Here is a 27157-nt window from a genome sequence, read left to right on the forward strand (position 1 = left end):
ATCCACACTCCTCTGCCACAAAGATGGAGGGGAGCCCTTCTTAATGTAAGGTGGCTGGATTACAGTTCAAATGTATATTGCAGGTAGCCAGATATATGACCCATTGGGTCATAAAATGCAGTTGCCATACATTTTATATTGGACAAACGTCTAGACTCCTCAGGTTACGTATTTCTGAACATCTTTGTGATGTCAGGCATAAAAGAATGAGCAATGCTTTGTCTAAACATGAATAATCCAAAAACGATGTGAATGCTGTGTGCCAAAGGATTCCACCAAGTAGATGTATGAAAGAGTTTATTAACACCACAAACACATTAACGCACTTCTATAGCAAAATAAAGATCGCGTTTTCGTCTCAACAAGTGGGACTTCATCAGATAACATCAGTTTGTACACTTTCTATTTAAATACCATCATTACAATATAATTAAGTCCTATTACCAATGAGAAAACGTATTAAAAATTCAAACTATCAAATCAGCTTGGTTCTATCTTAATATTCATGATTATAATGAATAATTCACATCATTTTTGGATTATTGGTGTTTGTTTTTGGATGCTTACGCTTTGATTGTTACTGTTTGTCTAAACATGCCCTACAACACACCACAGTGACTTTTCATTTTACAATTATAGATAGGATAACAGGCGACAGAAATCACAAAACTGGTTGGCACACAAAACTGAATGCTATGGAAAAGAAGTGGATTGTTAAATGAGGAGGGCTGTTTAGCCCAGGTTTGAATGAATATTTATGAGCTCACCAATAACATTTCAACATTAATTAAGGATAATGTATATATAGGATCACAAGATGTTTTGTATTTGTTACACTGATGAAAGCCAGGTTAACCCCTTAGCCGAAACCAGTCGGTTATCTCTCGTGTTTTATGTCTCATTAAAGTATCTACACAGCACAGAGTTGCTGTCTATCCTTTTTTGTTCATCTATGTAGTTTATAGCCGTGCAATTACTTCCGTGCAGGGGATCTCAATTTTGGATGCACATTTCCTTCCTGCTGGTGTCTGTGGTCTGCTGTGCATACCAGATCTGTATTGGATTCCCTACGGTTATTTTGGAGCTTGTACTACTTCTATTCACTTTGATTTTTGGACTTGTCATGGTTTTACATCACTAGGAGCTATTTCCAACATTGTAAGACATATAATTTGTCTAATCCAATGCTTTATACCTTCTAGTTTTGGATTGCGACTAGGCCTGGTTCAACATCAACGTACGTGGAAGAACTAGAACGCCGGCTTACATCAGCTCAATAGATGTATGGTTTGGTGTACAAGGACTGATGTTTTTGCTTCTCTGCTAGAGGTCGGTTTATGAATGTGTAAGCGTTATCGTACTGAAGCGTGTTGAACAGTTGGGGTTTGGACAAAGATTTTTCCTAAACAAAAACTTTAGTATAACGTAATTTTTGGGGTTTTTAGTACACGAATGGGCTCTTTTTGCAATTGGAATGCAGTCGTATTTTTACGCTATAACTTAATGGTATTTTTCTTGTTCCTGGCATTTTAAATAAGGATTGTTTATTGAATTAAGCGTTACTTTGTGGCGCTAACAGGCGAATGATTATGCTATAATCTAATGATGTCTTTTTGTTTCTGCCATTTCAACTCAGGATTGTTGATTTATCTTAAGCGTTATATTTTGGTGCGAACAAACAGGAAAACAGATGCGCATTGATGAGAATTGTTTTTTTTTTCCTTTATCAATCCAACCAATTTACGAAGGCAATTTTTATCATCAGCTGTTGGCTGAATTTGGAACCATTATCATCATTGTGGTTTGGGACAACAGTGGATTCAGTTGTGCATCTGGACATCTTTTGGGATTTATAAGTTGACTTTGGCCTAATATTGAAACTGTTCATTTTGCTATGGTTCATCTGTTTGTGGATTTGGAACGAAAGGGGTTATAATATCATTGAACAAGGAATATTTTCAGTGGTATTTTTGGACGAATAACTATTACTATTTTCTTTTTATACAACTAATTTTCTATTGTGAATTGCAGTGATTGGAACTGCACATTGTTTATTGCATATTGTTTATTTCCAGGTTTTTCAAACTGTTGTTTAGAATAGACCTTATGGTCAGTTTATTAGATATTTTCCGGTTAATCTTGGGCAAGGACTGTGTCCATAGTAGTGACCAACATAGGGGTTTAGCTTCAAACACAAATTATTTATTTCCAATTAGGAAGCTATAAATGGGATTTTCATTCGAGAAACGCTGACTATTTTTATACCACTTGGTTATACTAATTTGATGGCCATTTGTATTTCAACTTTTGATATATCTTTGGGCCTTAAAGGGAGCTTAACAACTGTACTTTTGGTTAATACAGGTATCAAGTATGTTTATAGATCATTATTCTGTACAATACTCGACTTTTTTATTATGAAGCTTTAACTGCAGGATCATTATTTTTCAACTTCATGCTTGTGGTTTTATAATCCTACCTATATATACATTTATAATTTGTATCAGGCCTATATTTTGATTCAACCTTAGTGATTTTTTTTACTTATAGTCATCTGGTCATTTAGATAATAATTTGTATGCAGGGGCCATTATAGTCTGCACCCAGTAAAATATTGTCTTAATGAAGTTCTATATAGGAGATTGTTTTGGACGTGGCACTGCTATTAGGTCTCTAGGTTCCTTTTAGGACAGACCGAAACAATTGCAGACAAATACCTAAGTGGTGGACCTTAAATACATTGTTGATTCAAATCTAGCAGAGGCCATTATTGTCCAGATCAGCGATCGGATTGTTTCTAGCAAAGTGCAAATTAGTGGCACTGCATCTATCATTGGTGGTGGATTATAATATTAAGCTTGGTTTCTTTTTATATTATAATTATATTTGTATGTGTAGGTGGGTGATTTTTTTTCTTCTTGATGGAGATTATATTATATATACACGCAATTTATCTTCGCTGAAGTTGCCATTTATGATCTTTAGCTGCAGTTATTTCTCTTCATAATCCGGGTATTTGCTTATTACCAGTTTTTTATATTCTCTATTAACCTTTTGTACAATGGATCTAACCAGTATTTTCGCTGGTCTTTCTTCTGACAAGGAAGATTTGGGTATATTTGGTATTGCAGATCTCAATAACGACAATAGCTTAAATACTACTGAGAATCCACAATTTCGCTGTGATGGATGGTTTCAACAACTTAATAAAACCATGAAAGCCTTTAAGATCCAATGTTTGGCATCTTAAATTATTTAAAGCGTACATGGTAAAAGGTACAACTCCCAGAGGTCTCAGGGTAAAAATCCAGCCATTAGTCAGTGATACGGATGTTCAGTTAACAAATGAATAGTCTGCCATATAACAAAAATGTTCAAATGGGATTTGTGGAAACGCTTGCCAGATATTATGAAAGGGTCACTGATCAACAAATAAATACAGTTAGTCAGTTATACGAAGATAGCAATCAACATATTGGCCAACCTTTTTACTCCACGCATATGACCAAGCTTAGTTCGAATTTACTAACTTTTAAAGCACAGCTTGGGGACAGGAAACTCAAGAAGTTCCAAAGAGATCAAATGGATTATGATGGGCACCCCTTTAATTATACCAAACATGCTAGATTTGAAGGGGGAGCAATAAATGTCCCAGGTCTATTCTTAGGAAACGTAATACTTATACAGATTCATCTGGGGGTGATTCATCATCTAGTACAGATCTAGATATACCGCAGACCTCCGATTCTCCAACCCCCAAACGCAATAACGGACTTTTTGAAGTTTGAGTCCAAGTATTCCCGGGAAAGTATTGACTTCCTGGATATAAGCATTATCTTTAAAAAGGGAACAGTAGAGACAGCCCTACATAGGAAAGCTACATGGAAGAACCACATGCTACATAGAACTAGAAAGCACCCCACACATATTTTCAATAACATTTGAAAATCAATGAACAGCAGCAGGAAAAAACTTAGAAAAAACAATGCGTCAAACCTAAACCCCTACTTCTGCTGGCAAAATATCTCTTTTGATGAAAACACCAATTTTGTCACGTTAACTTCAAGCAATCCAAAATAAAGCCAAAATAGCAGGCACCAGTCAAGTAAAATGAAACTTCTTTAATCCAAACAGCGAAAAAAATCCAACACAAGCGCTTTCGCCCGTTCATAACGGGCTTTTTCAAGTGTAATAATCTCACAACCAAGCAGTGCTTTTATATCATTTAAACTTAGCATGGCATTAAACAATTACTGTCAATTAATTAAATAATTGTTAAAAAATAATAATTTTAAAGGTCCCACTGATCATTCTGAAATGGTTTTAGCAGGAATTGCATTGCGTTACTTCTAAATTAAAACTAAAACATTCATTTTAAGATGCGTTAAAAAATTAGAAAATTAGAAATGATGATGCGCAATTAACATTTAGATATCCTATTATAGCACAATAATAAACCAACCACTGAAGTGTTTAAAAACATTGAATTAAAACAGTTGAAAATGCATCAATGTTTGTAACCTAAATTAATATATGTTATTCAATTGAATGAATACTACTTTCTTAAAAAATGAACAATCTACTGGTTAAGAAAAGCATAACAACCTACCCACAAAAAATATTTGTAAAATATTTATAAAATATAAAATGTAATATAATATAATATCAATTATAAATACAATGTTAATTATGTAATATAAAAATATGCTATTATAAAAATGTATTGATAATAGAAATCATGTGTTAATTTAAACTAAATAGTCTTTGCAATACTACTTCATTCAAAACATTCAACTACAAGCGTTACAAATGCATGTTAAAAATTTTGCTACAACTTGTTTCTTCTAGCTTTTAGGATACTAGTCACACTAATCCCTTCATTCAAACCTGGACACTTGGTTGCATTTAATTTCGATTGCCACATCAATTCTTTTATGTTGAGAGCAGTCTCCCAGTCCCCTCCTCTCAAATCCTGAGCTACCTTGTCCAGTAAAAAAAACCTAATAGACATATTTGCACAGTTCAGAGAATGTTTAAAGAAAGCATTAGTTTCTTTTTTTGTTTTGACATCATTTATGTGCTCATATATTCTACGTTTCAGCTCCCTTTCTGTTTTGCCCACATAAAATGATGGGCAATTTTGACAAAATCCTAGATAGACAACCCCTGATGAATTACAGGAAAAGTGATATTTAGATGTTAATGTGATATTACGAGAGGTAATATATACCTGATCACTGTTACAAATAAATGAACATTGATGGCATCTGCCACATGGAACGGTCCCTTTCCTTTTAACTGTAACATGCTCTTGTATTTTGTCTTTACCATGCATATTTTGCTCAAATATACCCTTTAGATTAATATTTCTTTTCCTGATAAAGGAGACTTTACTTGGAAGAATATTCATGAATTCGTCCTGCATAGAAACAATAGGCCATAAATTCTTTATAGTGTTTTCAATAAAAACTGCATCCTGGGAATATGTATATACGAAGTTGCTATGTGTATCCTAATCTAAAACATCTTGCCTCTTAGAAATTGTTGTACCTGTTCCTAACAATGGAGGAAAATGCTGATCCCTTGGAGGAAAATGCTGATCCCTTTTCTCTAAAATTTCATTCAATATGCTTTGAAAAAATGTATGTGGATACCCTCTACTTAAAAATGCATTTCTAAGAAACTCAACTTCGTCCCGAAATAATTCATAGGTGCTACACATTCTGGAAGCTCTCACTAATTGTCCCTTGATGATGCCCTTTTTAATATATGGAGGGTGCCCACTGTCAAAATGCAAGTACGAATTACAATGTGTGTCCTTCCTGAAAATTTGAGAAACAAAACCTTTTTTGTTCAAATTTTTAGTTAATTTTATATCTAAATAATGTAAAGTCATGTCATTTATATCATAAGTGAAACGTAGGAAATCTGTAGTCTTTGACAAGTAATCCATAAAGTTAAAAAATTGCTCCCTGGAGCCTGACCACAGAATACAAATATTGTCTAAAAATCTTTTGTAAAAACTAATGTACTTTCTCCAGTCCGTAGAATGAATAAATTCTGATTCCCATTTATGTAGAACTACATTTGCATACATTGTAGCGCAGGGGGCCCCCATAGCCACCCCACTCTTCTGTTTAAAAAACTCTCCATTGAAAAATATGAAGTTGTTGTAAATAATTATTCTCAAATTCCAGTATTGTATTAATTAAACCATTACTAAGCCCAAATTCCTTACTGATTGCTTCACCAAACCAATCCAAACCCTGCTCATGCGGGATACTGGGGAATAATTCCACAATATCTATTGTGACCATATACAAACTGGTATTTTCCATGTCTTGATTTAAGCTGGTTAAAAATTCCCAGGAGTCCTTGCAAATGTATTCTAAACCTGCTACATAATTTTTTAAATGGAAATCCACGAATTTGCTGAACGGTTCTGTTATTCCCCCCGCTCCAGCTACTATTGGACGAAACTTTAAAGGAGCCAGGCCCATCTACACCTTGGGGATACCAAATAAAATAGGTGTCTTTGGTTTAGAAACAAATAAATAGTTATGTATTTTCTCATCAATGAACCCTTGCATTAATAGGTCATATATGTAAAATTTGACCTTCCCCAGAGCAATGTTTAATTCATTTAGTGAAATAGGTTCATAAGTGTTAGTGTCTTGTAACATGTTGTATATAAAATTCTCATATTCCAACTGTTGCATCAAAACTATCCCCCCTCCTTTATCGGGTTTCATTACCCTTATACCGTCCTTTTTTAGATTGTCTATTATGACTTGCAATCTATGAGGAAAGTTAGGGGGGTGCATAGCTTGCTTTTTTCCAAGGTTTTCTCTCAGAACTTTCTCAATAAGTTCCTCAAACATTTTTAGCTTGGGATGAGTGGGAGGGTTAAAGATGCTGCTTCTAGAAAGTGAATGATTATGTATCCCTTGATTTTTAAAAATCACTGCTAAATTCAAATTCCTTACAAACAACTTTAACTCAATTAACAGTTTAGGAAGATAGCTTACCCTGTGAGGGACATATTGGAGTCCTTTGGTAAATAATTCAAAAAAAGTCTGTGATCTCCATATCCGTATAATTATAAATAGTAAAATTATTCAAACTATTAATGCTACAGATTCCTTCTTCACTCACCACCACCGAGCATTTAATATCATTACCTATTGAATTGCTTTTACTACTCAGCGTCTTTTCCCCCAAGCATTCTGCTGGTATTGATTTGATTTTACCCGTGGTCTGCCCTGGGGAACTTGAAAACCCTGCTGGGCATTGTTAGCACCTTTTTGTGCTAACCTTTCACTTCTCCTGGGCATGTCAGAGTAACCGTAACCCTCATTTAGACCTTGTGCTTCCACAGTCCCTGCTTCATCATAATTTATATTTTTCTTAACCTCCACAGCTGGGTATGCTCTACCTTCTCTATATTCAATAATGTCTCTTTCTAGTTTTTTGGCCTTTCTGTCTAGAACCTTGAACCTTAAAGTAATGCTCATCAACTTCTTTAAATGTGTCATTATATTTTTTCTTATATCCTGTGAGTATATCATCCTTAATAATACTGTCGTGCAAAACATTCAGTTCACTTAAAATACAATTTCCCTTACTGGTGTAGTCATCTATCATTAATTTTAACATTTCTATACCAGTTTTATTAAACAACTCCGTTAATTGGGAGTGTAAAGCTGAACCAGAATGTGCATTGTTCGGATACCTAAAACAGCGCAGTCCCTTAGGCACACGCTCAACTTGTATACATTCTCTTAAATAATTAATTTCTAATTGTGAATTTTTATATGCATATAATTTGTTCTTAAAAATTTCAAACTTGTTTTCCAGCTGTTCGAATTGAACATTAAAAGTACCTGTTTTAAAGCGAGGTTGCTGTTCAGTCCAAGCTTTAAAATTAAAGTTGTTGTCCAAGTAAGAAAAATCATTTCTACTAGTCCGTGAACTGCCAACAGGAGAAACCGAAGGATGGTCCACAATAACCGGGTCTTTAGACGATGTAATAATTTTCAGCTCTCTACGTTGTTCGCCGTTCCGCTCTTTTTCTTTAACCTGCTGCTAATTACAGGGAAATCCAGAGCTATTAGAACCGCTGGCGTTCATTAAAGTGTTGTTTAACTGTGTCAAGAGAGCCAAAACTTGATTCAGCTCCTTCCTCGTCACCGGCGTGTCATCTGGTTCCTCCATGAGCAGAAGGGGTGTGTCAGCAAAGACAGGAGAGGATAGGTCTTCCGCCATCAATGAGACCAACCAATGAACAGCAGCAGGAAAAAACTTAGAAAAAACAATGCGTCAAACCTAAACCCCTACTTCTGCTGGCAAAATATCTCTTTTGATGAAAACACCAATTTTGTCACGTTAACTTCAAGCAATCCAAAATAAAGCCAAAATAGCAGGCACCAGTCAAGTAAAATGAAACTTCTTTAATCCAAACAGCGAAAAAAATCCAACACAAGCGCTTTCGCCCGTTCGTAACGGGCTTTTTTATTTGAAAATCAAGTCATACGCATTTAAATCAAGTCATACACATTTCTAGACTATGTACAAAGGAAGATGCATTTCAACAAGAGATTAACCAATTGGTGGATAACTTAACAACTAGAGGGTATAGGAAGAATCAGATGGACTTTGAACAAGCGATGGAATTACGACGGGGCAAAGGAAAACCATATTATCATTATAAACATGTCAAAGGACAGAAGAATAATGAAACCCAAGAGTCCCTAAGATGTATATTAATCTATGCACCAGATAATAAAGTTAATAAGATAATAATAAGTTATTCAAAAATATTGGCCAGTTTTAACATTGGATCCTAAAATTAAAAGTATAGTAGGAGAAAAACCCAAATTCACATATAAAAACAAGAAGAACTTGAAAAGTCTACTATGCAACAATAGAACAGAAACAACACAGAGAAGTGTAATAAAGAAAATAGGAACTTTTAAATGTGGGAAGTGTAAGGCATGCAAATATATCAACACGATTAATGTGTTCCAACATCCTATCACACAAAGTATATTCCTATAAAGGAAATGGAAATTGCAATACAGAGAATGTGATATATATAGCCAGCTGTGAAGTATGTATGTCGTTCTATGTGGGTAAAACTAATAGAAATTTCAAAGAACGTATCTCGCTGTATCTAAGAGACCTCAATAACAAGATAGAAGCCAATGCTTTGCATCAGCATATAAAGCACAATCCAGGGCATAGCTTTAAATTTATGATATTAGCTCAAGTTTCAGTTACAGCATGAGGTGGAGATTTGTTCAACAGAACTGAAAAAATACAAATGGAATGGATTATGGACTTGCATGCCAGTCAAAGGCCTAGCCTTAATGCAGTAGTCCCCTTAAAACCAGTACTAAAAGAAAGGAGGCTTAGGGGGGTGAGAATACACTTTTATCATTAAACCACTCCTAAAAGAAATAGGACTGAATAACGTGACAGTAAAGCTATACAACTAGCTACTAAAGAACATGTGAGAATGGGCTCCACCCAAGAGGACAGAATAAGCAGTGACATACTAGCAGGAACCCAGGAAGTTAAACTGATTTGTCAGTGTATATAAAAAGACAGATTGGATACAAGTAGTAAGTGTATCCAATAAATAATGAAGGCAGGGAGTCTTATTTGAATATAATATCTCATTGGCCAATACCTAGAATACACACAGTATAAAAGGAAGAGCAAAGCAGATAAACACAGGATCTGAAGAAGGTTTACAACCGAAAGTGCTCATCCATTCCTGAGACCGTTTTTGAACACAAGCAGCATGCTTATTTGAAGTTGGCTTTAGAACTAGGAATATTTTGGAACCTGCTCCAGTGACTTTGCAAACAGGCAGTTTGCTGATTCCAGTTGGTTTCAGAGGAAGGAAGAATCATCCATCCTGGAATTCGCTTTAGTGCACAGGCAGCACGCCGATTTCATATGGTGAAGGCGTACTCCCCAGACTAGAGCTTGTTCACTTTATCTTTTCATAGTACTGTCCCCTTTAGGCCTTATAAGAGGGCAGGCAGAAAACATTGTAAACATCAAAAACATGGAGGGTTTGATGGAACTTCTGACGAACAATTAAATAGTTGTTCCAAAATAAATATATTAAACATTTCTGATGTAATATTGTCGGATTCACAAATAGCATTGTTAAATAAAGGTCTTTCTTTTATACCTGTTTTTTTTTTGTTCAAGAAGCTGTATTGGCACAAGATGTTATAGCATTCTGCAGATTGCTCAAAGTGCATTTCTATGACAGTATCAATGATTATTCAACTGGGGACTCATTCAAATACCACAAATCCACCTTTGTTCCACCTATGCACCATTGTGAGAGTCTTTTTCAAAATAGTGTATTCAAAGATCTGCATTTTAATTCAAATGTGACTCATGCAAGATGCAATAATCTCTCAAAGTCTGACATGTTGGCCTTACAAGAACTTGCCAATAATAAGAGTTTTCTGCGGACAAAGGTGGTGCTGTGGTTGTCATGAATTGGTCACAATATGATGCTGACGCTCGAAGACAACTAGATGGCAGATATTATACTAAAATGCCTCTTGATCCATCTATCATGTTTAAACAACTAGACAAATTTTTGGAATCAGCATTATAAAATGGCATCATTACTGAACAAATTAAATACAATCTCACCGCTTCAGATCCAAACAGTCAATATATATATATTTTTTACTGAAGATTCACAAAAATCTTCATAATCCTCCAAGTAGACCAATCGTGGCTAGTAATGGGTCCTCAAATGAACCAATATCACAATTCTTGACACAATATCTCAAACCATTACTCAAATGGGTGAGATCCAGAATTCAAAACACTACAGAATTTCTGGATATAGTAAGTGATATGCAAATTGAGGACCATTGTTGTTGTGCACATTAGATGTTTGTTCATTGTATACAAACATACCACATTGGGCAGGGCTGGATGCTATTTAATATTGGCTACAAAAATCTAATTTATACAAACCCGGCTTTAATACTTTACTTATCATTTTGACGGAACATGCTCTCACGAAAAAGGTTTTCTTTTATGGTAACCAATGCTATTTACAAGTGTGTGGCACTGCAATGGGTGCATCTTTTGCACCTATATATGCAGATTTGTATATGGCTTACATAGAACACATCATTTATGACACTACACATAATATCTACTTGGGGGAAATTGATATATGGCGTAGGTATCTGGATAATTGCTGGATGGTGTGGAGGTCTGATGTGGAATACCTTATGGAATTTATAGGGTATCTCAATGACAACAAGTGGGGTTTACAGTTTACAATCAATTACCATCTAGACAGAATCACTTATTTGGAAGTACTTGTATCCAGGAATGATGACAACACTTTACACACAGAAGTATTTTATAAATACCCTGAACATAACACCCTACTCCACTCATCCAGCTTTCATCCAGCCCACATTGCAAAAAATATTCCCAAGTCACAATTCATTAGGATGAGACGCATCTGTTCAAATGATAATTCCTTTGAATATTTTTGCAGAGATTTAGTTCATAGGTTTCAAGAAATGGGCTATAGCATGGACCATGTCTATACAGCAAGCAACTATGCTGCCAACATTGACAGGAAGGACCTTCTTAAATATAAACAGAAACCACAATCTACAACCAACAAGTTACATTTTACCACCACATATGGTAGGAATACCATCAAGTTAATAGACGTGATTAGAAGACACTGGAACATATTACTGGTGGACAATTTTTTGTTACAACATTAAGGTGAAACATGCCAGTTTTATTTTAGGAAAGGGAAAAATCTGGGTTCTCATTTCAGCCACTTCAAACACCAATAGCCATCTACTTATCATGATACCATTCAGACTACCATCTCCAGGGACAAAACTGGCTGCATGCCTTGTAGCCACTGCAGCACTTGTATCCAAGTGTTGAAGACTAAAAGTTTTTCTGGTAAGAATTGTAGCACAGTATTTGATATCAAATTTTTTGCAAATTGCAGTACAGATTGGGTCATATATCTGGCTACCTGCAGTTGCCTCGCATTTTATATTGGACAAACATCTAGACCCCTCAGGTTACGTATTTCTGAACACCTTTGTGATGTCAGACATAAAAGAATGAGCAATGCTTTGTCTAAACATGTCCTACAACACACCACAGCGACTTTTCATTTTACAATTACAGATAGGATAACAGATGACAGAAATCACAAAAAGTACAGTTTTGTACCTACCATAAATGTAGATGTTCGAGGATTCCCTTGCTGCAGTCCTGACAATTGGGGTATAGTCCGCGTCCCAGTCGGAAAACTCAGAGAGAGTTGACGCCGGTCATGGCGCTTTAGACTGGGGTACTAATGCATGACCGACGTCATTTCCTCAGTCTTTTCTTGCCCCAGATGTCAGAAGACCCAAAAGACAAGTCCCAAAACAACCTGCACCAATAAACATGTACAATATATACAGTAATATATATACAAAAATATAAGCATGTAAACTCACCTACACAACCACCCTGGAACACAGAGGGGAAGGAGGGAGAACATCTACATTTATGGTACAAAACTGTACTATGTTCTTCGCTTCCCTTGCTGCAGTCCTGACAATTGGGTAGAATCCCAAAGCAGAGGTAAGGGAGGCTGGCAAATTATAAAGTAGCAGGAGCTGACAACATGCCTTGTAAAGCAGCTGTGGCAAAACCAGCTCTAGTCTTAGAGTATATAGGCAGGTGATAATGCCTAGAGAAAGTATGCACTGAACTCCAAGTAGCTGCTTCCAGAATATCCTTAGTTGCCACCCCTTAGAAATGCTGTTGAAGTGGCAGTAGCCCTAGTGGAATGAGGCCTAATCCCAGCTGGAACCTCTTTGCCATGATGGGAATAACAAAATGCAATGCAAAAGCCAATCCACCTAGAAATAGTTTGTTTTGACACAGGCTTGCCCTGTGAACTCAAAGCAAAAGAAACAAGTAACTGCTGAGACTGCCTAAAATCTTTAGTCCTGCTCAGATAATAACGCAATTGCCTGTGTACATCTAAAGTGTGCAAAATCTTTTCCCCTTTATTTTGAGGATCTGCAAAAACGTAGGCAAATGAATAGTTTGGTTTAAAGCCACACTAGAAACCACCTTAGGCATAAAGGAAGGATTAGTAATGATACCCTGTCCTTATGGAAAATCAAAAGGGCTCTACTGCCATAAGGGCCTGCAACTCAGACACCCTTCTTGCAGAAGTAATAGCCAACAGAAAAGCAGTCTTCCATGACAAATATTTCAATTCAGCAGTAGCTGCAGGCTCAAAAGGTTGTAGAGTAAGTTTTTCCAACACAAAATTGAGATCCCAAGCAGGAGTAGGAGCTGGGGGTCTTATATTCTTTGCCCTCTAAGAAACTGCTTGAACAAAGGATGCGAAAACAAAGGTGGGTCACAATCATAGTGAGCTGAAATTGCTGCAGCATGAATCTTTATGGAAGAGAAGGACAAACCTTTGTCCAATAATTCAGTAAGATATTGAAGAGCCACACTCAAATTAGGCTCTGAAATCTCCAAATTCTTTGCTGTACTCCAAAATAAAAATCTCTTCCATTTTACACTCTCCTAGTACTAGGCCTTCTAGCTTCCATAATCACATTTAAAACTTGTTGAGGAAGCTGAGACCTACCATGCTTCAACACAGAATATGCCAAGCTGTGAGATGAAGAGATTGAAGCTTGACATTGAGCAGATGACCGTCCTTCTGAGATAACAGATGAGGAATCAGAGGTAAAGGCCATGGAGGCTTCTTTACAAGACTCCTTAGAAGTGGGTACCAGTGTTGCCGAGGCCAATCTGGAGCTATCAAAATCATCCTTGGCCTGTCCTGTCTGACCTTTAGTAATACCTTTGGAAGAAGAGGTAGAGGTGGAAAGGCATAGACATGAAGGTTTTTCCAACTGAAAGACAGAGCATCCACTTTCCAAGCTGTGTGATGAAACCCCTTTGTGCAATACTTTGGCAGCTGGTGGTTTAGTGGAGAAGCGAACAGATCTATGTCTGGAGTTCCCCATGACACTGTCAATTTCTGAAATACATGAAGATCCAGTTTCCACCGTGGGGATCCATGATTTGTCTGCTTAATGCATCTGCTAGGGAGTTCTGTGCTCCTGGCAGAAACCTTGCCTGAAGAGTCAGTTGCAGGCTTAACGCAGTCTCCCATAAAATCATTGCTTGCCTGCATAGAGGATAAGAATGTGTTCCCCTTGCTTGTTGATGTACCACATGACAGTTGTGTTGTCTGTCAGAATCAACACCTGCCCTGGAAGAAGTAACTCCTATCAATGCAAACTGGACTGCTAACATCTCCTTCATGTTGATATGTAGATGCTGTAGTCTGGCAGGCCACTTGTCTTGTATCCACTTTCCATTTAGATGAGCTCCCCAAGCAGTGTCCGAGGCATCTGTCGTTAAAATCTGACAGAGAGTCCCTTGTTTAGGTGACATTCCTGAGCCCACCACAAGAATTCCTTTTGAAGGCAAGGTATTATTTGAATGACAGTGTCCAAATCTTGGCAGTGCTGTGTCCATACATTTTTGAGATACCATTGCAGCTTCCTCATATGCAGTTTGGCATTGGGAAGCACCAGAATACAAGATGCCATGAACCCTAATGCTTGAAGGACTGTCCTTGCAGTCAGCACGGACTGATGAGATAGTTGATGGAAGTAAAGTGACAGACTCTTTTGTTTGTCCGGGTTAAAAGGCCATCTGGGCTGCTGTATTCAGTCTCACACCCAGAAAGCACATGTCTTGAGAGGGTACTAGACTGGATTTTATTTCGTTCACAGAATACCCTAGGCATCTTAGCACTGCTATGACATATTCCAGATGCTGTAGAAGGTGTTCCTTTTCTTGAGCCAGAATCAGGCAGTCGTCCAAGTAAGGATAAATTTGAATGCCTTGAAGCCTGAAGTAAGCTATCACTGGAGCCAGAACCTTTGTGAATACTCTAGTAGATAAGCCAAAGGGCAATGCAGAGAACTGATAATGAAAATCTCCAGTTCAGATACTTTCTGCAACTTAGCCTTATGGGCACATGAAGGTAAGCTTCCTTGAGATCCAAAGTTACCATCCAGTGATCCTTGCCCAGCAGAGGTAACAGTTGCTGTAACGTCAACATCTTGAACTTGGGAATGTCCAGATAAGTGTTGAGGATAGATAAATCCAAAATTGGTCTCCACATGTTCCCCTTCTTTGGTACTAGGAACAGCCGAGAATAAAATGCCCTTTCTGATACAGGGACTGGCTGAATAGCCCCTATCTGGAGTAACTGAGAAACTTGCTTGTGAGCCTCTTTTCTTTGTGGAGGAGGAACATCTGGCATGCCTTTGAAAGGGGCATTGTGTGGAAATAAAATCTGTAACCGTGATGAATGATATCCAGCACCCATCTGTCTTGAGTGATTAAATCCCAATTTTCTTTGAAAAGAGACAATCTTCCTCCCAAAGGAGCTGCCAGACGAGAATCCACGGCAGCTGAAAAGGCAGGTCATTGGTTTTGCTTACGAAAGGACTGACCCCTGCCCTCACCAGAAGTCTGAGCAGGTGAACTGTCTGATCTAGGCCTAAAGAACCTTGAGCCCTGCCCCTACCACGTCTAGACCTACCCCTAGACTGGGAACCATAAGCAGGATATGTCCACCCCTTAGCAGGCCAATTTCTACTAAACTTGGAGGCTGCACCTGCAAAAATCTTTAACAGTCTGCATAGACTTAGCTTTGTCCTCCATTTTCTTTAAAACTGCTTCCACAGGCGGTCCAAACAACACATCAGACTGTAAAGGAGCATCCAAAATCCTGGTCTTAACATGCTCAGCTAAATTCTGATCCTTCAACCATGCATGTCTGCGAAGAACAGAACTAGTAGCAGCCACCCTCGAGGAGGCCTGAACAGCATCAAAACCACACTGCAAAGAATGCTTACCTACTTGTTCAGACACATGAACCAAATCCAGCAATTCTTTACACTCAATACCTTCCGCCAAAGCATCCACCTTAGATTTCAATTGTGAAAGGAGATAATTCTGATATTTCAGCATATGAAACTGACAATTCAATCATGGCTAGAGTGGAAGAAGTATATACTTTCTTACCCCACCTGTCCAAAGCCCTTGCCTCTTTATCAGAGGGTACAGGATTTTTAACCACCGAAGCTTTAACACCTTTAGGCCCCTGAGAAACAGTTTCTGGGTCCGCCCTGGGACTCTTAAACAAATACTTATGAGCTGGCACCCTATAATACCTATCAGGCTTAACAGGAGCAGGAGGCAAGGAATCAGGGTTTAGAGAAGCCTCTGCAAAAACATCCTCCACCACATTCAACACAGGAGGAATAGCTAAGGGCCTATGCTGAGGCAAAAACAAGAATTCCCTAAGCCTTTTTCTGGAGTCAGAGTAATCTTGGCCTTCCCATTTAAAGTGCTCCCTCATGGAGTGAAGAGTCTCTGAAAATGAAAAATCCTCAGGAGGAGAAGCTGAAGGAGTGGAATCATCCACATCAGAATCAGAATAAGTAGGAAACTCTTGCAAGTCTTCCACAGAAGACTCTGAAGCCTGTGAACACTGTTCAAAACTATCAAACTCCTGTTCCACCCTAGGCCTCTTATCAGGTGGGGCATAGAACCTCTAATCAGAGTAATCAAATCTTCTGCCATTTTAAGCATATGTTTCTTAGGCACAGAGCCGAAATGCTAGGAGAAGCTACAGAAGCTGAACTTGGCCTTCCTCTAAAAGAAGCTTTGGCAGCAGAAGGAAACTACCTTGGGAAGAGAGGGAAGAACAGTTACCTGAGAAGCCCCTCAGCCTGGCCTACCTCCTGAGAGGGCACATCCTGTAACAGTAAAGTATCTGCCTGAGACTCCATAGAGACTCCTGGCAAAACCTCAGGCCTGAGCCTTCTAAAGGACCACTGCCAGTTCCTCACCCCTAGACTTCACTGTTTTGTCCTTGTTCCCAAACACTAACCTAGCACAATCAAGCCTCCTCTTAATAGTGCTTGTTAAATCTAGCACAAGAGCGGCAACCAACAACGCGTGCTCAGGCCCTAAACAAGGTATACACAATGTATGATAATCCCTATGCGGTATCTGCTTCCCACAAGAAATACAGTTATTCACTTTTTCTGACATCCGGTTAAATACTGAGGCAAGAAAAACCAAAATGTTCTAGCGTTACTAGCCAACTCTGTATCGGTCTGAAACTCCGAAAATCTCAGAACGCCAACCTGCACTCGCAAAATTGCTTCTGCAAAGACTGAGCATGACCCTGGGGGACTAAATTGTCAGGACTGCAGCAAGGGAAGACGAAGAACATCTGGGTGGCACACAGAACTGAATGCTATGGAAAAGAAGTGGATTGTTAAATTAGGAGGGCTGTTTAGCTCAGGTTTGAATGAATATTTATGAGCTCACCAATAACATTTCAACATTAATTAAGGATAATGTATATATAGGATCACAAGATGTTTTGTATTTGTTACACTGATGAAGGCTAGGTTGACCCCTTGGCTGAAACTGGTCGGTTATCTCTTGCGTTTTATGTCTCATTAACGTATCTACACAGCGTACAGTTGCTGGCTATCCTTTTTTGTTCATTTATGTAGTCTTGAGCTTGAGCTTCCCACTTCAAGTGTTCTCTCAAGGTATGCAAGGCTTCCCCAAAGAAAATATAGTCCAGGGTGGAGTGGGGTGGAGCTGATGCCAGCTTGACCTCAGAGTCAGAATCCCCATAGGAGGTAATGGAAACACCTTCTTCAAAAGGTGGACTCCTGTTCCAAGTCATCATCAGAGTCCAAAGAATCAGAAAATTCTTCTGGAAGGGTCTCTCTTTTTCTGTTACCTGAATAGAAAATCAGGAGGAAAAAGGCATTTGGATCTTAACTTACCAGGGAGGTTAAATCCTCAGCCAACCTCAGAAGGTCCTGTTGATAGGCCTGGTAGTAGGAGCCAATAGGCTTAGGCTGAGGCAGGGCGGGAGTCACTTTCTTGTGAGTGACCTTCGTTTTTTTTCTAAGACTGACCTCTGCCCCCAGACAGACAACTGACTCCTGTGAGCAAGAAGCTGCAAAAAAAAAAAAATGCAAAAATGCTGACATTGCAAAGAACCGTTGTTAGTCTTTGAATGACTGACAGAAGCCACAGCCTACAAAGCAGTCCCTAACCCAACCAACAAATTGAGTCCTTCGGCTTGAAAGAAGTTGAGCACTGGGAGGCATACTAGACTCCGAACGGGTCTCAGAGACTCGGAGACCTCAGTTGTGGAAGGGGCTGTGAAAGCGCCTCACCTTCTTCGGCAATAACAAGCCTAGGTGGGCTGGCTGACGGCAAGGGAGTGTCGGCTGAGGCCCCAAGTCTGAAGCACTTTTCCTTATTCCGCCTAGGGAGATCTATTTCAGCTCATCCTGTGGATGCCATTGTACATGGATGCCCTGCAGACTCACTGAGATGCCTAGCTATAACCTCAGCTCTACACAATAGTTCTGCTATTAAAGTGAATACAAAAACAACAGTGGGGGATGTCATGGTCTGCCCCAAGCAAATCATAGAGGAGTGAAAATCACACTGTGGAATGTTTGCCAAAGCGAAGACAATTAATTTTCTCTGACATTAGTGAAATGGTACATAAAAGGTTCCCCAATGGGATATTTAGCTTTCTGGAGTCTTCCTTCTCCGGTGGGAATCAAGCAACTCGCTGACCATTATTCTGCTTCAGGCTCCAATGGCAAGAAAGAACTGAGGTCATGGTGCAGTTTGACTATCTTTATACCCAAACAGTGAGAAAAAAATCCAAGGTCTTCCAAAGTAGGAAATCCCACAAGTCAGGACTGAAACAGTGACACATGATCACCATAAAAGTTACAGAAAACCTATCAAAGCATTTCTGTGACACAAGAGAGGATCCAACAAAGGGAAGGATATTGGAGATGTGGAAAGTCTGCATTAACGTTGACACCAGAAGGAAGGAATTCAAGAACAGCTCACAAAATTCCACAACAGTATCAGAGTACGCTACTCATTTAGACTTAGATGATGAGTCAATACCACCTATCCAGACACATTTTCTTATCCTTTTTATCAACAGGGATAGAAGCATAGAAGTGAATACACAAACAGAGGTGGATATTACCAATAACAAATGAAGCAATTTAAGTAAGCTCACTTGCTGTTTAGCGACCTTCATACATCAAGTTTTATCTGACACCATCACAGTTTCTGTGAATAGAGTTAACAGTATTCTTACCAACAAGGAGAAAGCATCAATTATTAATATTGCAGGACTTGAATTATCTAACATTGCAATATCAAACAAGGCTTATAAATGTATTCCTACTGTTGAGTTAATTCATTGCATAGCGTGATAAGCCCTAACTACACTCAGATTTTGGGTTGTGACTCAGAGGATGGGGCTGTAGAAGCTGTCCGCTAAGGATAGAAGCGAGTGGCCATTGTTAGCTTAGCAATTCCAAGGGAGGAAGACAGCTCAGCTGTGCTAGAAGGGTAGTATTAAGCAGAAGAAACAGGTGTTACTCAGTGGAGTTTGAACAAGCCAAGCCCACACTGTCACAGTGTTTGGATCATTAAAACAGACAAATTCAGCATACAGAAGCACACTATCCTCAGAAGATAGCAACAGCAGGCTAGGAAAAGCCACTGAGAAAAGAGGTGTGCTGCCAATATGAAAAAAGTAGACCACGTCCTAGGACCAAGCAACTTGGCCTAATACCGGACTCTTGCTAGGGAAACTACAGTTGTGTCCCATTTACCATAATTGTAGATGTTTAAGTAGATCAATGTAGCAGTACTGACACTTGGGTCTTCCAGCCATGCAAAAGCCCCAAACTGGTCCAAATTCATGAGTTTTTGTATCATCCTCAACCGATGGATGTCAGATGACAAGCGTCTGGATGTCAGGGTATAATAAGGGTGTTTGTTAGCACAATCTTCAGGTCTTTCTGGGCAGTGAGTAAAGCTGCCTAATACCAATGGACAGCAAAACCTCCCCAGTTGCCTGAATTTGAGTGAAAAGGAGGAGAATCATAGGAGGCAAACAGGGGATTGATGGGAGAGATGATGACCATCTGCACAAAACTCCACTAACCCCGTGCACCCAGCAAGGAAGAGAAAAACAGTCTTCATAGTCAATGTTGCAGTACTGATTACTGGGAGGACTCCCAAAACTTTCAGGTGGGTGGTAGGTCATCTCTACGGCCCTGCAAAACCTTATTTTCTACGATGGCAGTAAGGAAAACTGCTCTAGCACTGGAAACATTGCCTAGGTTAAAAAGTGTTTTCTAAAAGGTGTGCACAGAGTTCCATGAGGCTTCCTCTAGAATGGCCTGGGTAGGGACTCCTTTGAGAAAAACAGTAGCAGTTACCCCATGCCTGATGAAGTGGCCTTTAATATGCTCAGGTAGTTCTTTTCCGTGGTGAGTAACATAATGCAGTTTGCTATACATTTTGAAATGGTTTATTTGGAGACAGGCCTGCCGTGTTTACCCTCTGTGAAAGCCACCAGTAACTGCTCTGCTGTATTAGGTGTTTTTGTCATGTATAGATAGTGCCTGTGCACATCCAAGGAGTACAGGACTTGCCCTGCTTTGCCCTGTGAATTTGAGAAAACTGGTAGGTGGATAACCTGGTTTAGGTTCGCAGTTGGTGAAATCAACCATGCAGCATACAAGGGTCTCCATTTTTAAAGTTACTTTTTGCACTATTGTCCTTGGCACAAACAATTTTGGTGCAGTTTCCTTTCCAGGTGTCAACATGCAAGACTCCACATGTACTTCCTAACCAGACATTGAAGTAATTGCCATAATGATGGACAGCTATGCCTGGAAATGAGCAGTCACACACTGAGAATGGCTGAAATTATCCATCATGACTGAGTCCAGGGCAAGGGATACGTTTCCACAGTATCACACCTTCTGAGAGCAGCTGGAGGCAATAAAATGTTTAGTCTGCCCTTAAGTGCTTTACAAGTCTACTGCTCCTTTATCCCATATACTCCCTTCACTGCCTGTTTCAAGGGTTTTTTAAATGTCTCTGTATATAAATTTTACACCACCCACTTTCGCAGTCTACTGCACTGATCCACAATCATTTCCTGTGTAAAGGTATTTTTGGAGATTCAGAATGCAGCTGATCCTTAAAATCTAATGCTTATGGCCATGCCCCCATATTTTTGTAACTGCTGTCCAAAAAGACATATTTGCATCAATCTAAAATTATCTTTTACGCCCATAACACACCCATTCTACTTCTTATTGTCTCTAGTGATAAGAGCTCCAAGCTACTCTATTTCTCAGAGTATATCCTTTAATAACATACTGCTCATTTGGCAGATTTTCCAAGCAAAAAAGGTAAAGCATCAAAAAAACTGTATTCTGCAGCAGGTGCATGATCTGACTTTCCAGTACTTACAATGTACTGCTGCACAAGGTAGGTGACTGCATTCTTGAGCTTCGAATGAGTTGCTAAACAGAAGCCTCTTTTGCCCGAGTTGGTGGTAGCTCAAGTAGCTATAAAAAGAACTCATAGCACCTACCAAAACACTTTGGAAACTATCCCAGTGAGATGGCCAAATCTATCTAATCTGCATAAAAAAAAAACATTTTGTTACAACCCTAGTGTGACTGACATTCCCTTTTCTTCCAAGATATAGCAATGAAGCTGGTATATATACACAAGGTTTTTTTTTTTTTTGGGGGGGGGGGTGCAGAAAAAAAAAGTTTAAAGGAGAAGACAGATCTTTGATATTTGCTCTTCTCCTGGGTTTTCGGTCTTGTTTTTGGCTTGTCAGTAAGCAGCATTTTGAGTGCTGACATTTCGAGAGCCCCCATCCCCATCCATGCAGCTAACTATCTGCTGCCATCCTGGACTTTCCTCATCCAGGTTTTTTAGCCAATTCAAGTCCTCTTCCATGAATCATGCTCAAGTGCTAGTAAGGAGACCAAGGTTCCCAATGCAGATTCATACTGCTACAAAGAGGTATTTTGTTTTAAGCTGCAACTTCCCCATCACTTGAGCATGCCTGCAGTGTCAATAAGCAGACAATGAACAGGGGTGTGCTGCCATGCTGTCCTGCCTTTGTGGCAACTCAGGCAAGGCCCACCACCTATTTTCACTTTGGACACCACCACCCTACAAGCCCTCAGCCTCCAGGGTCCACCAAGGATCAGCTGTATGGAGCATGTAAGATGCAACACATCCCCTGACAGGCACTCCCATCCTTAACCCGCTAATGCCTCAAGACACTCAAGATGTTAATTAAACCTGGTTATCCTGGGCCATACTCACAGCTTTATTCCTCTACACCAAAGCATCAAATAAGGTTTCTTTCTATGATAACAACATTTCTAAAGGACTATGGGGAGTTGCTAGAGACTCTAAGCAATAATCTGTCTTTCAAACTTATGCAGATTTTCAATAATGTCCCAAATCTTTCTAAGGAAGTCACAGTCTCTCAAAATGAGCATTTAGTAAAGTCTATTGAAGTTTCACACGACAAGAGGAAAACTTCAGACGTGCTAGTTAGCACAGCAACCCACCAAGCATTGTTGCCCTGATCAAAATCATCAATACAGTCATATAACAACTACATTACAAACATACTGTCACTAGCTAGATTTTTTTTGGTCCTATAAAACCTTATCACATTTTGTGTGTTTATTTGCATACTACAATGTATAACTACAAACATTAGCTGTACCCTCAAAGACTGAAGCATGATGCTGACTTTAGGTACATATGACAATGGAATTTTATATTACAGTTTTCTCGCTACACTTTCAGCTTTGCATCTGTCAGCAGTACTTACATCAAATATACACTGAGGATGATCTTTTTTTACTTCATTTTTATATAAATTATTACTACAGATTTTGCAATGTGTTTTAAAGCTTATAAAGTTAATGGTCTCTCCAGTTACAGCACGACTTACAACTATTTAAACGAGCTGTAAACAGTTTTTTTCTTCTAAAAAATGGTGCGTTAACAGTTTTCAGTTAACAGAAACTAGCACAGAAGACAATTATGAAATGGAATCTCATATACCCACCTGTTCTATCATCTTTATCCTCCTCATCATCATCACTATCTTCAGCCTTCTTTTGTTTGGGACCTTCATCTTCACTTTCTCCATCACTAATAGCTGGCCTTGAGGTTTTCACTTCATCCTCACTATTAGAGTCTTGTATTTCCTTCTTTTTGTGAATGCTATTTTTGCTGTCTTCTTCACTGTCATCTTCAGTTATAATTTTGCGTTTCTTTCTCTGCATCACTTCATTGTCAGAGTCACTATCACCGGGCCTTTGAACATTTTCATTTTCAGAGTCAGATGCTTTATCATGGTCTGTATTCTGCACAGAATGCTGCTTCTGCCTTTTGGCAACATCACTGTCAGAATCACTGTTACCAGGTTTGGGAGAAGTCTCTTTCTCAGAGTCACTCCCCTTAGACTTAACAGCATTCTCACTTTCAGAGTCACTCACCTTAGGCCTCTGAGCAACTTTATTTTCAGTGTCACTCTGATATGCACCATCATCTTCAGAGTTGCTCCTCAAAGGCTTTGGAGTCATCTTATTTTCAGAATCACTTTCACTATGTGATACACCTTTCTTTTTAGGTTGCCGTCTTTTGCGGGTGGGAGGAGCCTCTTTTTCAGAGTCACTTCCGCTAACTTTCAGAGCATCCTCCTTTTCTGACTCGCTTTCTACAGGTTTCGAAACACCCTTTTTCTTAGGCTGCCTTCTTTTGCGTGTGGAAGCAGACCTTTTGTCAGAGTCACTCCCTTTCAGTGTAGGCACATCATCAACTTCAGAGTCACTTCCGCTAACTTTCAGAGCATCCTCCTTTTCTGACTCGCTTTCTACAGGTTTCAAAACACCCTTTTTCTTGGGCTGCCTTCTTTTGCGCGTGGAAGAAGACCTTTTGTCAGAGTCACTCCCTTTCAGTGTAGGCACATCATCAACTTCAGAGTCACTTCCGCTAACTTTCAGAGCATCCTCCTTTTCTGACTCGCTTTCTACAGGTTTTGAAACACCCTTTTTCTTAGGCTGCCTTCTTTTGCGTGGAAGCAGACCTTTTGTCAGAGTCACTCCCTTTCAGTGTAGGCACATCATCAACTTCAGAGTCACTTCCGCTAACTTTCAGAGCATCCTCCTTTTCTGACTCGCTTTCTACAGGTTTTGAAACACCCTTTTTCTTAGCCTGCCTTCTTTTGCGCGTGGAAGCAGACCTTTTGTCAGAGTCAGTCCCTTTCAGTGTAGGCACATCATCAACTTCAGAGTCACTTTCTACAGGTTTTAAAATATTCTTCTTTTTAGGCTGTCGTTTTTTGCGCAAAGAAGTGACCTCTTTATCAGAGTCCACCCCTGTTTGTTTAGGGGTATATTCTTCTTCAGAGTCACTTCCTTTATGCTTCAAAGTACTCTTCTTTTTAGCCTGCTTTCTTTTACGCATGGGAGCAATCTCTTCTTCAGAGTCAATTTCCTTAGGTTTTGGGGTATATTCTATTTCAGAGTCACTCCCCCTATGTGCTACTGCTCCCTCCTTTTCAGAACTGCTTTCTGCAAGTGTGACAGCATTTTTCTTCTTCTTAGACTGTCTTTGTTTACGAACAGGAACATCTTTTTCAGACTCACTCTCGTTAGGTTTGTCTGCATCTTCATTCCCAAAGTTACTTCCCTTACGTTTCACATTGCTTTTCTTTTTAGACTGCATTTTCTTCTGCCTAGGCATGATCTCATCTTCTGAATCACTTCCCTTGGGTTTGGGGACAATCTCGTTTTCAGACTCACTTGCTTTGTGTTTGGCAGCCCTCTTTTTAGACTGTGTTTTTCTGCGACCAGGAAGGACCTCATCTTCAGAGTCACTTACTCTAGGTTTTGGGGCATCTTTTTCAGAGTCACTCCCTTTATGTTTTGGGGATCCCTCAAATTCATAGTCACTCCCTCTAGGTTTTACAGCATCCTCATTGTCAGAGTCACTAGCCCTACGTTTTATGTTGTATTCACTATCAGAGTCACTCTCCCTACGTTTGATAGAACCTTCATTGTTAGAGTCACTCCCTCTAGCTTTAGAGGTGGCATCATTGTCAGAATCACTTCCCCTAAGCTTGGAACCATCCTCAGAGTCACTGCCCCTGTGCCTGGAAGTAACATCGGGTTCAGAGTCACTCCCTTCATGTCCTGACCGTTCCTCTTTTTCAGAGTCACTCCCTCTCATTTTTGGCGCATCAAAGTCACTGTCTCTCTGTTGGACTTCATTCTCATTTTCTGATTCACTCCCTCTGAGTGGGTGGATGTCTTCATTTTCTGAATCGCTTCCTCTTCCTTTGTGGGTATCTTCATTTTCTGAATCGCTTCCTCTTCCTTTGTGGGTATCTTCATTTTCAGAGTCACCTCCCCTACTTCTGGTGGATGGCTCATGTTCAGAATCACTATTGTGCCTGGAAATATCATTATCTGAATCGCTACCTCTGGTTCTGGAAGCATCTTCATCTTCTAGATCACTCAAAGTACGTTTCTGAGTTTCATTTTCAATATCACTTTCATTGTTTTGCATGGCATCCTCATTTTCTGAGGTACTGTCTTCATCAGATTTAATTCTGTTACTGGCTGAAAGGCTGTGGTACTCACTATCACTGTGTTCATTCTATAACAGAAAAACATATAATCAGGGTTTGGAACACATAAAAAGAGCAAATACTAAAAACAGAATGCACTAGGTTAATCTGCAGATAATGAACCTTTGTCTAGCCAGTCCAACTAATCCCCTGCATAATAAATTAATTGTAACCCTAAGCTCAAAAACAACCAATCTCCCAGATTAATTCTTCTGCTAACTGGATACATGGAACAGATACAAGTGTTTCCAAAATTACACAGAAATACAAAATGTAGTCAACATAGGTGCATACATAGTATATTGTGAATAAACCAGAAATTACAAATGCCTCAAGAAACAACTGGAAAGTGATAGGTTGCAGGTGAGAGGGAGCCTCTTTTTCAGAGTCAGCCCCACTAACTTTTGGAGCCCTTGCGGGCTACTTTAACGCCAGTCAATTTTTGTGCTCAAAATAAACTACCCCATTTGGTTAAAGATTTATTGTCTTTTTAGCATTTGATTATACTTAGATGGCGGTCATAAAAGCATACATATTTAAATATATAAATGTTATATATTTACTTTAAACAAAAAAGCTTAAGGATAGTAATTCTCTGCATGGTAACAAGACACAGACCAACCATTTATCATTTAGTATTTTTAAACATACAGAGAAATCAGGTCATCAAAATAATGTTAACTGGATATGCTGAACACAAGTTATGCCTTCACATCCATTACTGTGAAGACAAACCTTTACCAGAGCATTTTAATACAGATATCTACAATCTCGGGGAATGATCATAAAACAGCAGTGTTATAAAAAGCGAATTTTATCATGGCAGAATATACACATGCATGTGTTTTGTAAGCACTTAAGTGATCTGTTGATGCTTGAAAAGAAACTGCAACATGACAAAGCAGCTGACGGAAAATTTGAAAGAATGGTCTAAACCATGTATGCAGCAGCTATCAAAGAATTTAAGAATGAATGGAGTGCTATGTAAGGATATCCTTTTATGAGGCACTTGCCCTTTCTCCACAGACGTGCAACTATACTTACTACAATAACGTAAAACAGTGTGTATGGTTAAACCTAAACAAAACACTTTTGGGCATTTATTTTATTCATAGGTTTTATATCTGTGTTGCAGTCACCAACAGTGGATTCTTAATGACAGTTTCATTATTTAAGCCTTTTTGTAATATTTGGGGTTGTGTGACTCAGATATTTCTTGTTTCTAACTGTAATCAGAGTACAAAATACAGATCAGATAGCGAAACAGCTGTTGCTGCAACAAACAGGAAAACTAAGCAACTTAATTTTTCTTAGGAGTGGAGTGTACCTGGTTGCAACTGAAAAATTCATACACCAAACACAAGGAACATACACATTCAAATGCTAACCCTGTAAACCAGATGAAACTTTTACAAGGACTTCAGGCAGTGGTAACTGGGAAAGAGTACAGCTGTGGTCAAGTGTACTTACCAT

General features: G+C 39.0%; 1 protein-coding gene across 1 annotated transcript in view; it reads right to left on the bottom strand.

Annotated features, from left to right (window-relative positions):
- Positions 1-27157, bottom strand: part of IWS1 (interacts with SUPT6H, CTD assembly factor 1) — an 801761-nt gene that overhangs the window by 758982 nt on the left and 15622 nt on the right. Inside the window, exons 3-4 of the mRNA XM_044070501.1 lie at positions 24791-25713; positions 23117-23556 (exon numbers count right to left, since the gene is read on the bottom strand). Of these exons, the coding sequence (XP_043926436.1) occupies positions 23117-23556; positions 24791-25713 (1363 nt within the window). The remainder of the gene's footprint in view (positions 1-23116; positions 23557-24790; positions 25714-27157) is intronic.

This window comes from Protopterus annectens, chromosome 4.part1, assembly GCF_019279795.1.
Source record: "Protopterus annectens isolate FY-2018-M chromosome 4.part1, PAN1.0, whole genome shotgun sequence".
Taxonomy (NCBI): Eukaryota; Metazoa; Chordata; order Ceratodontiformes; family Protopteridae; genus Protopterus; species Protopterus annectens.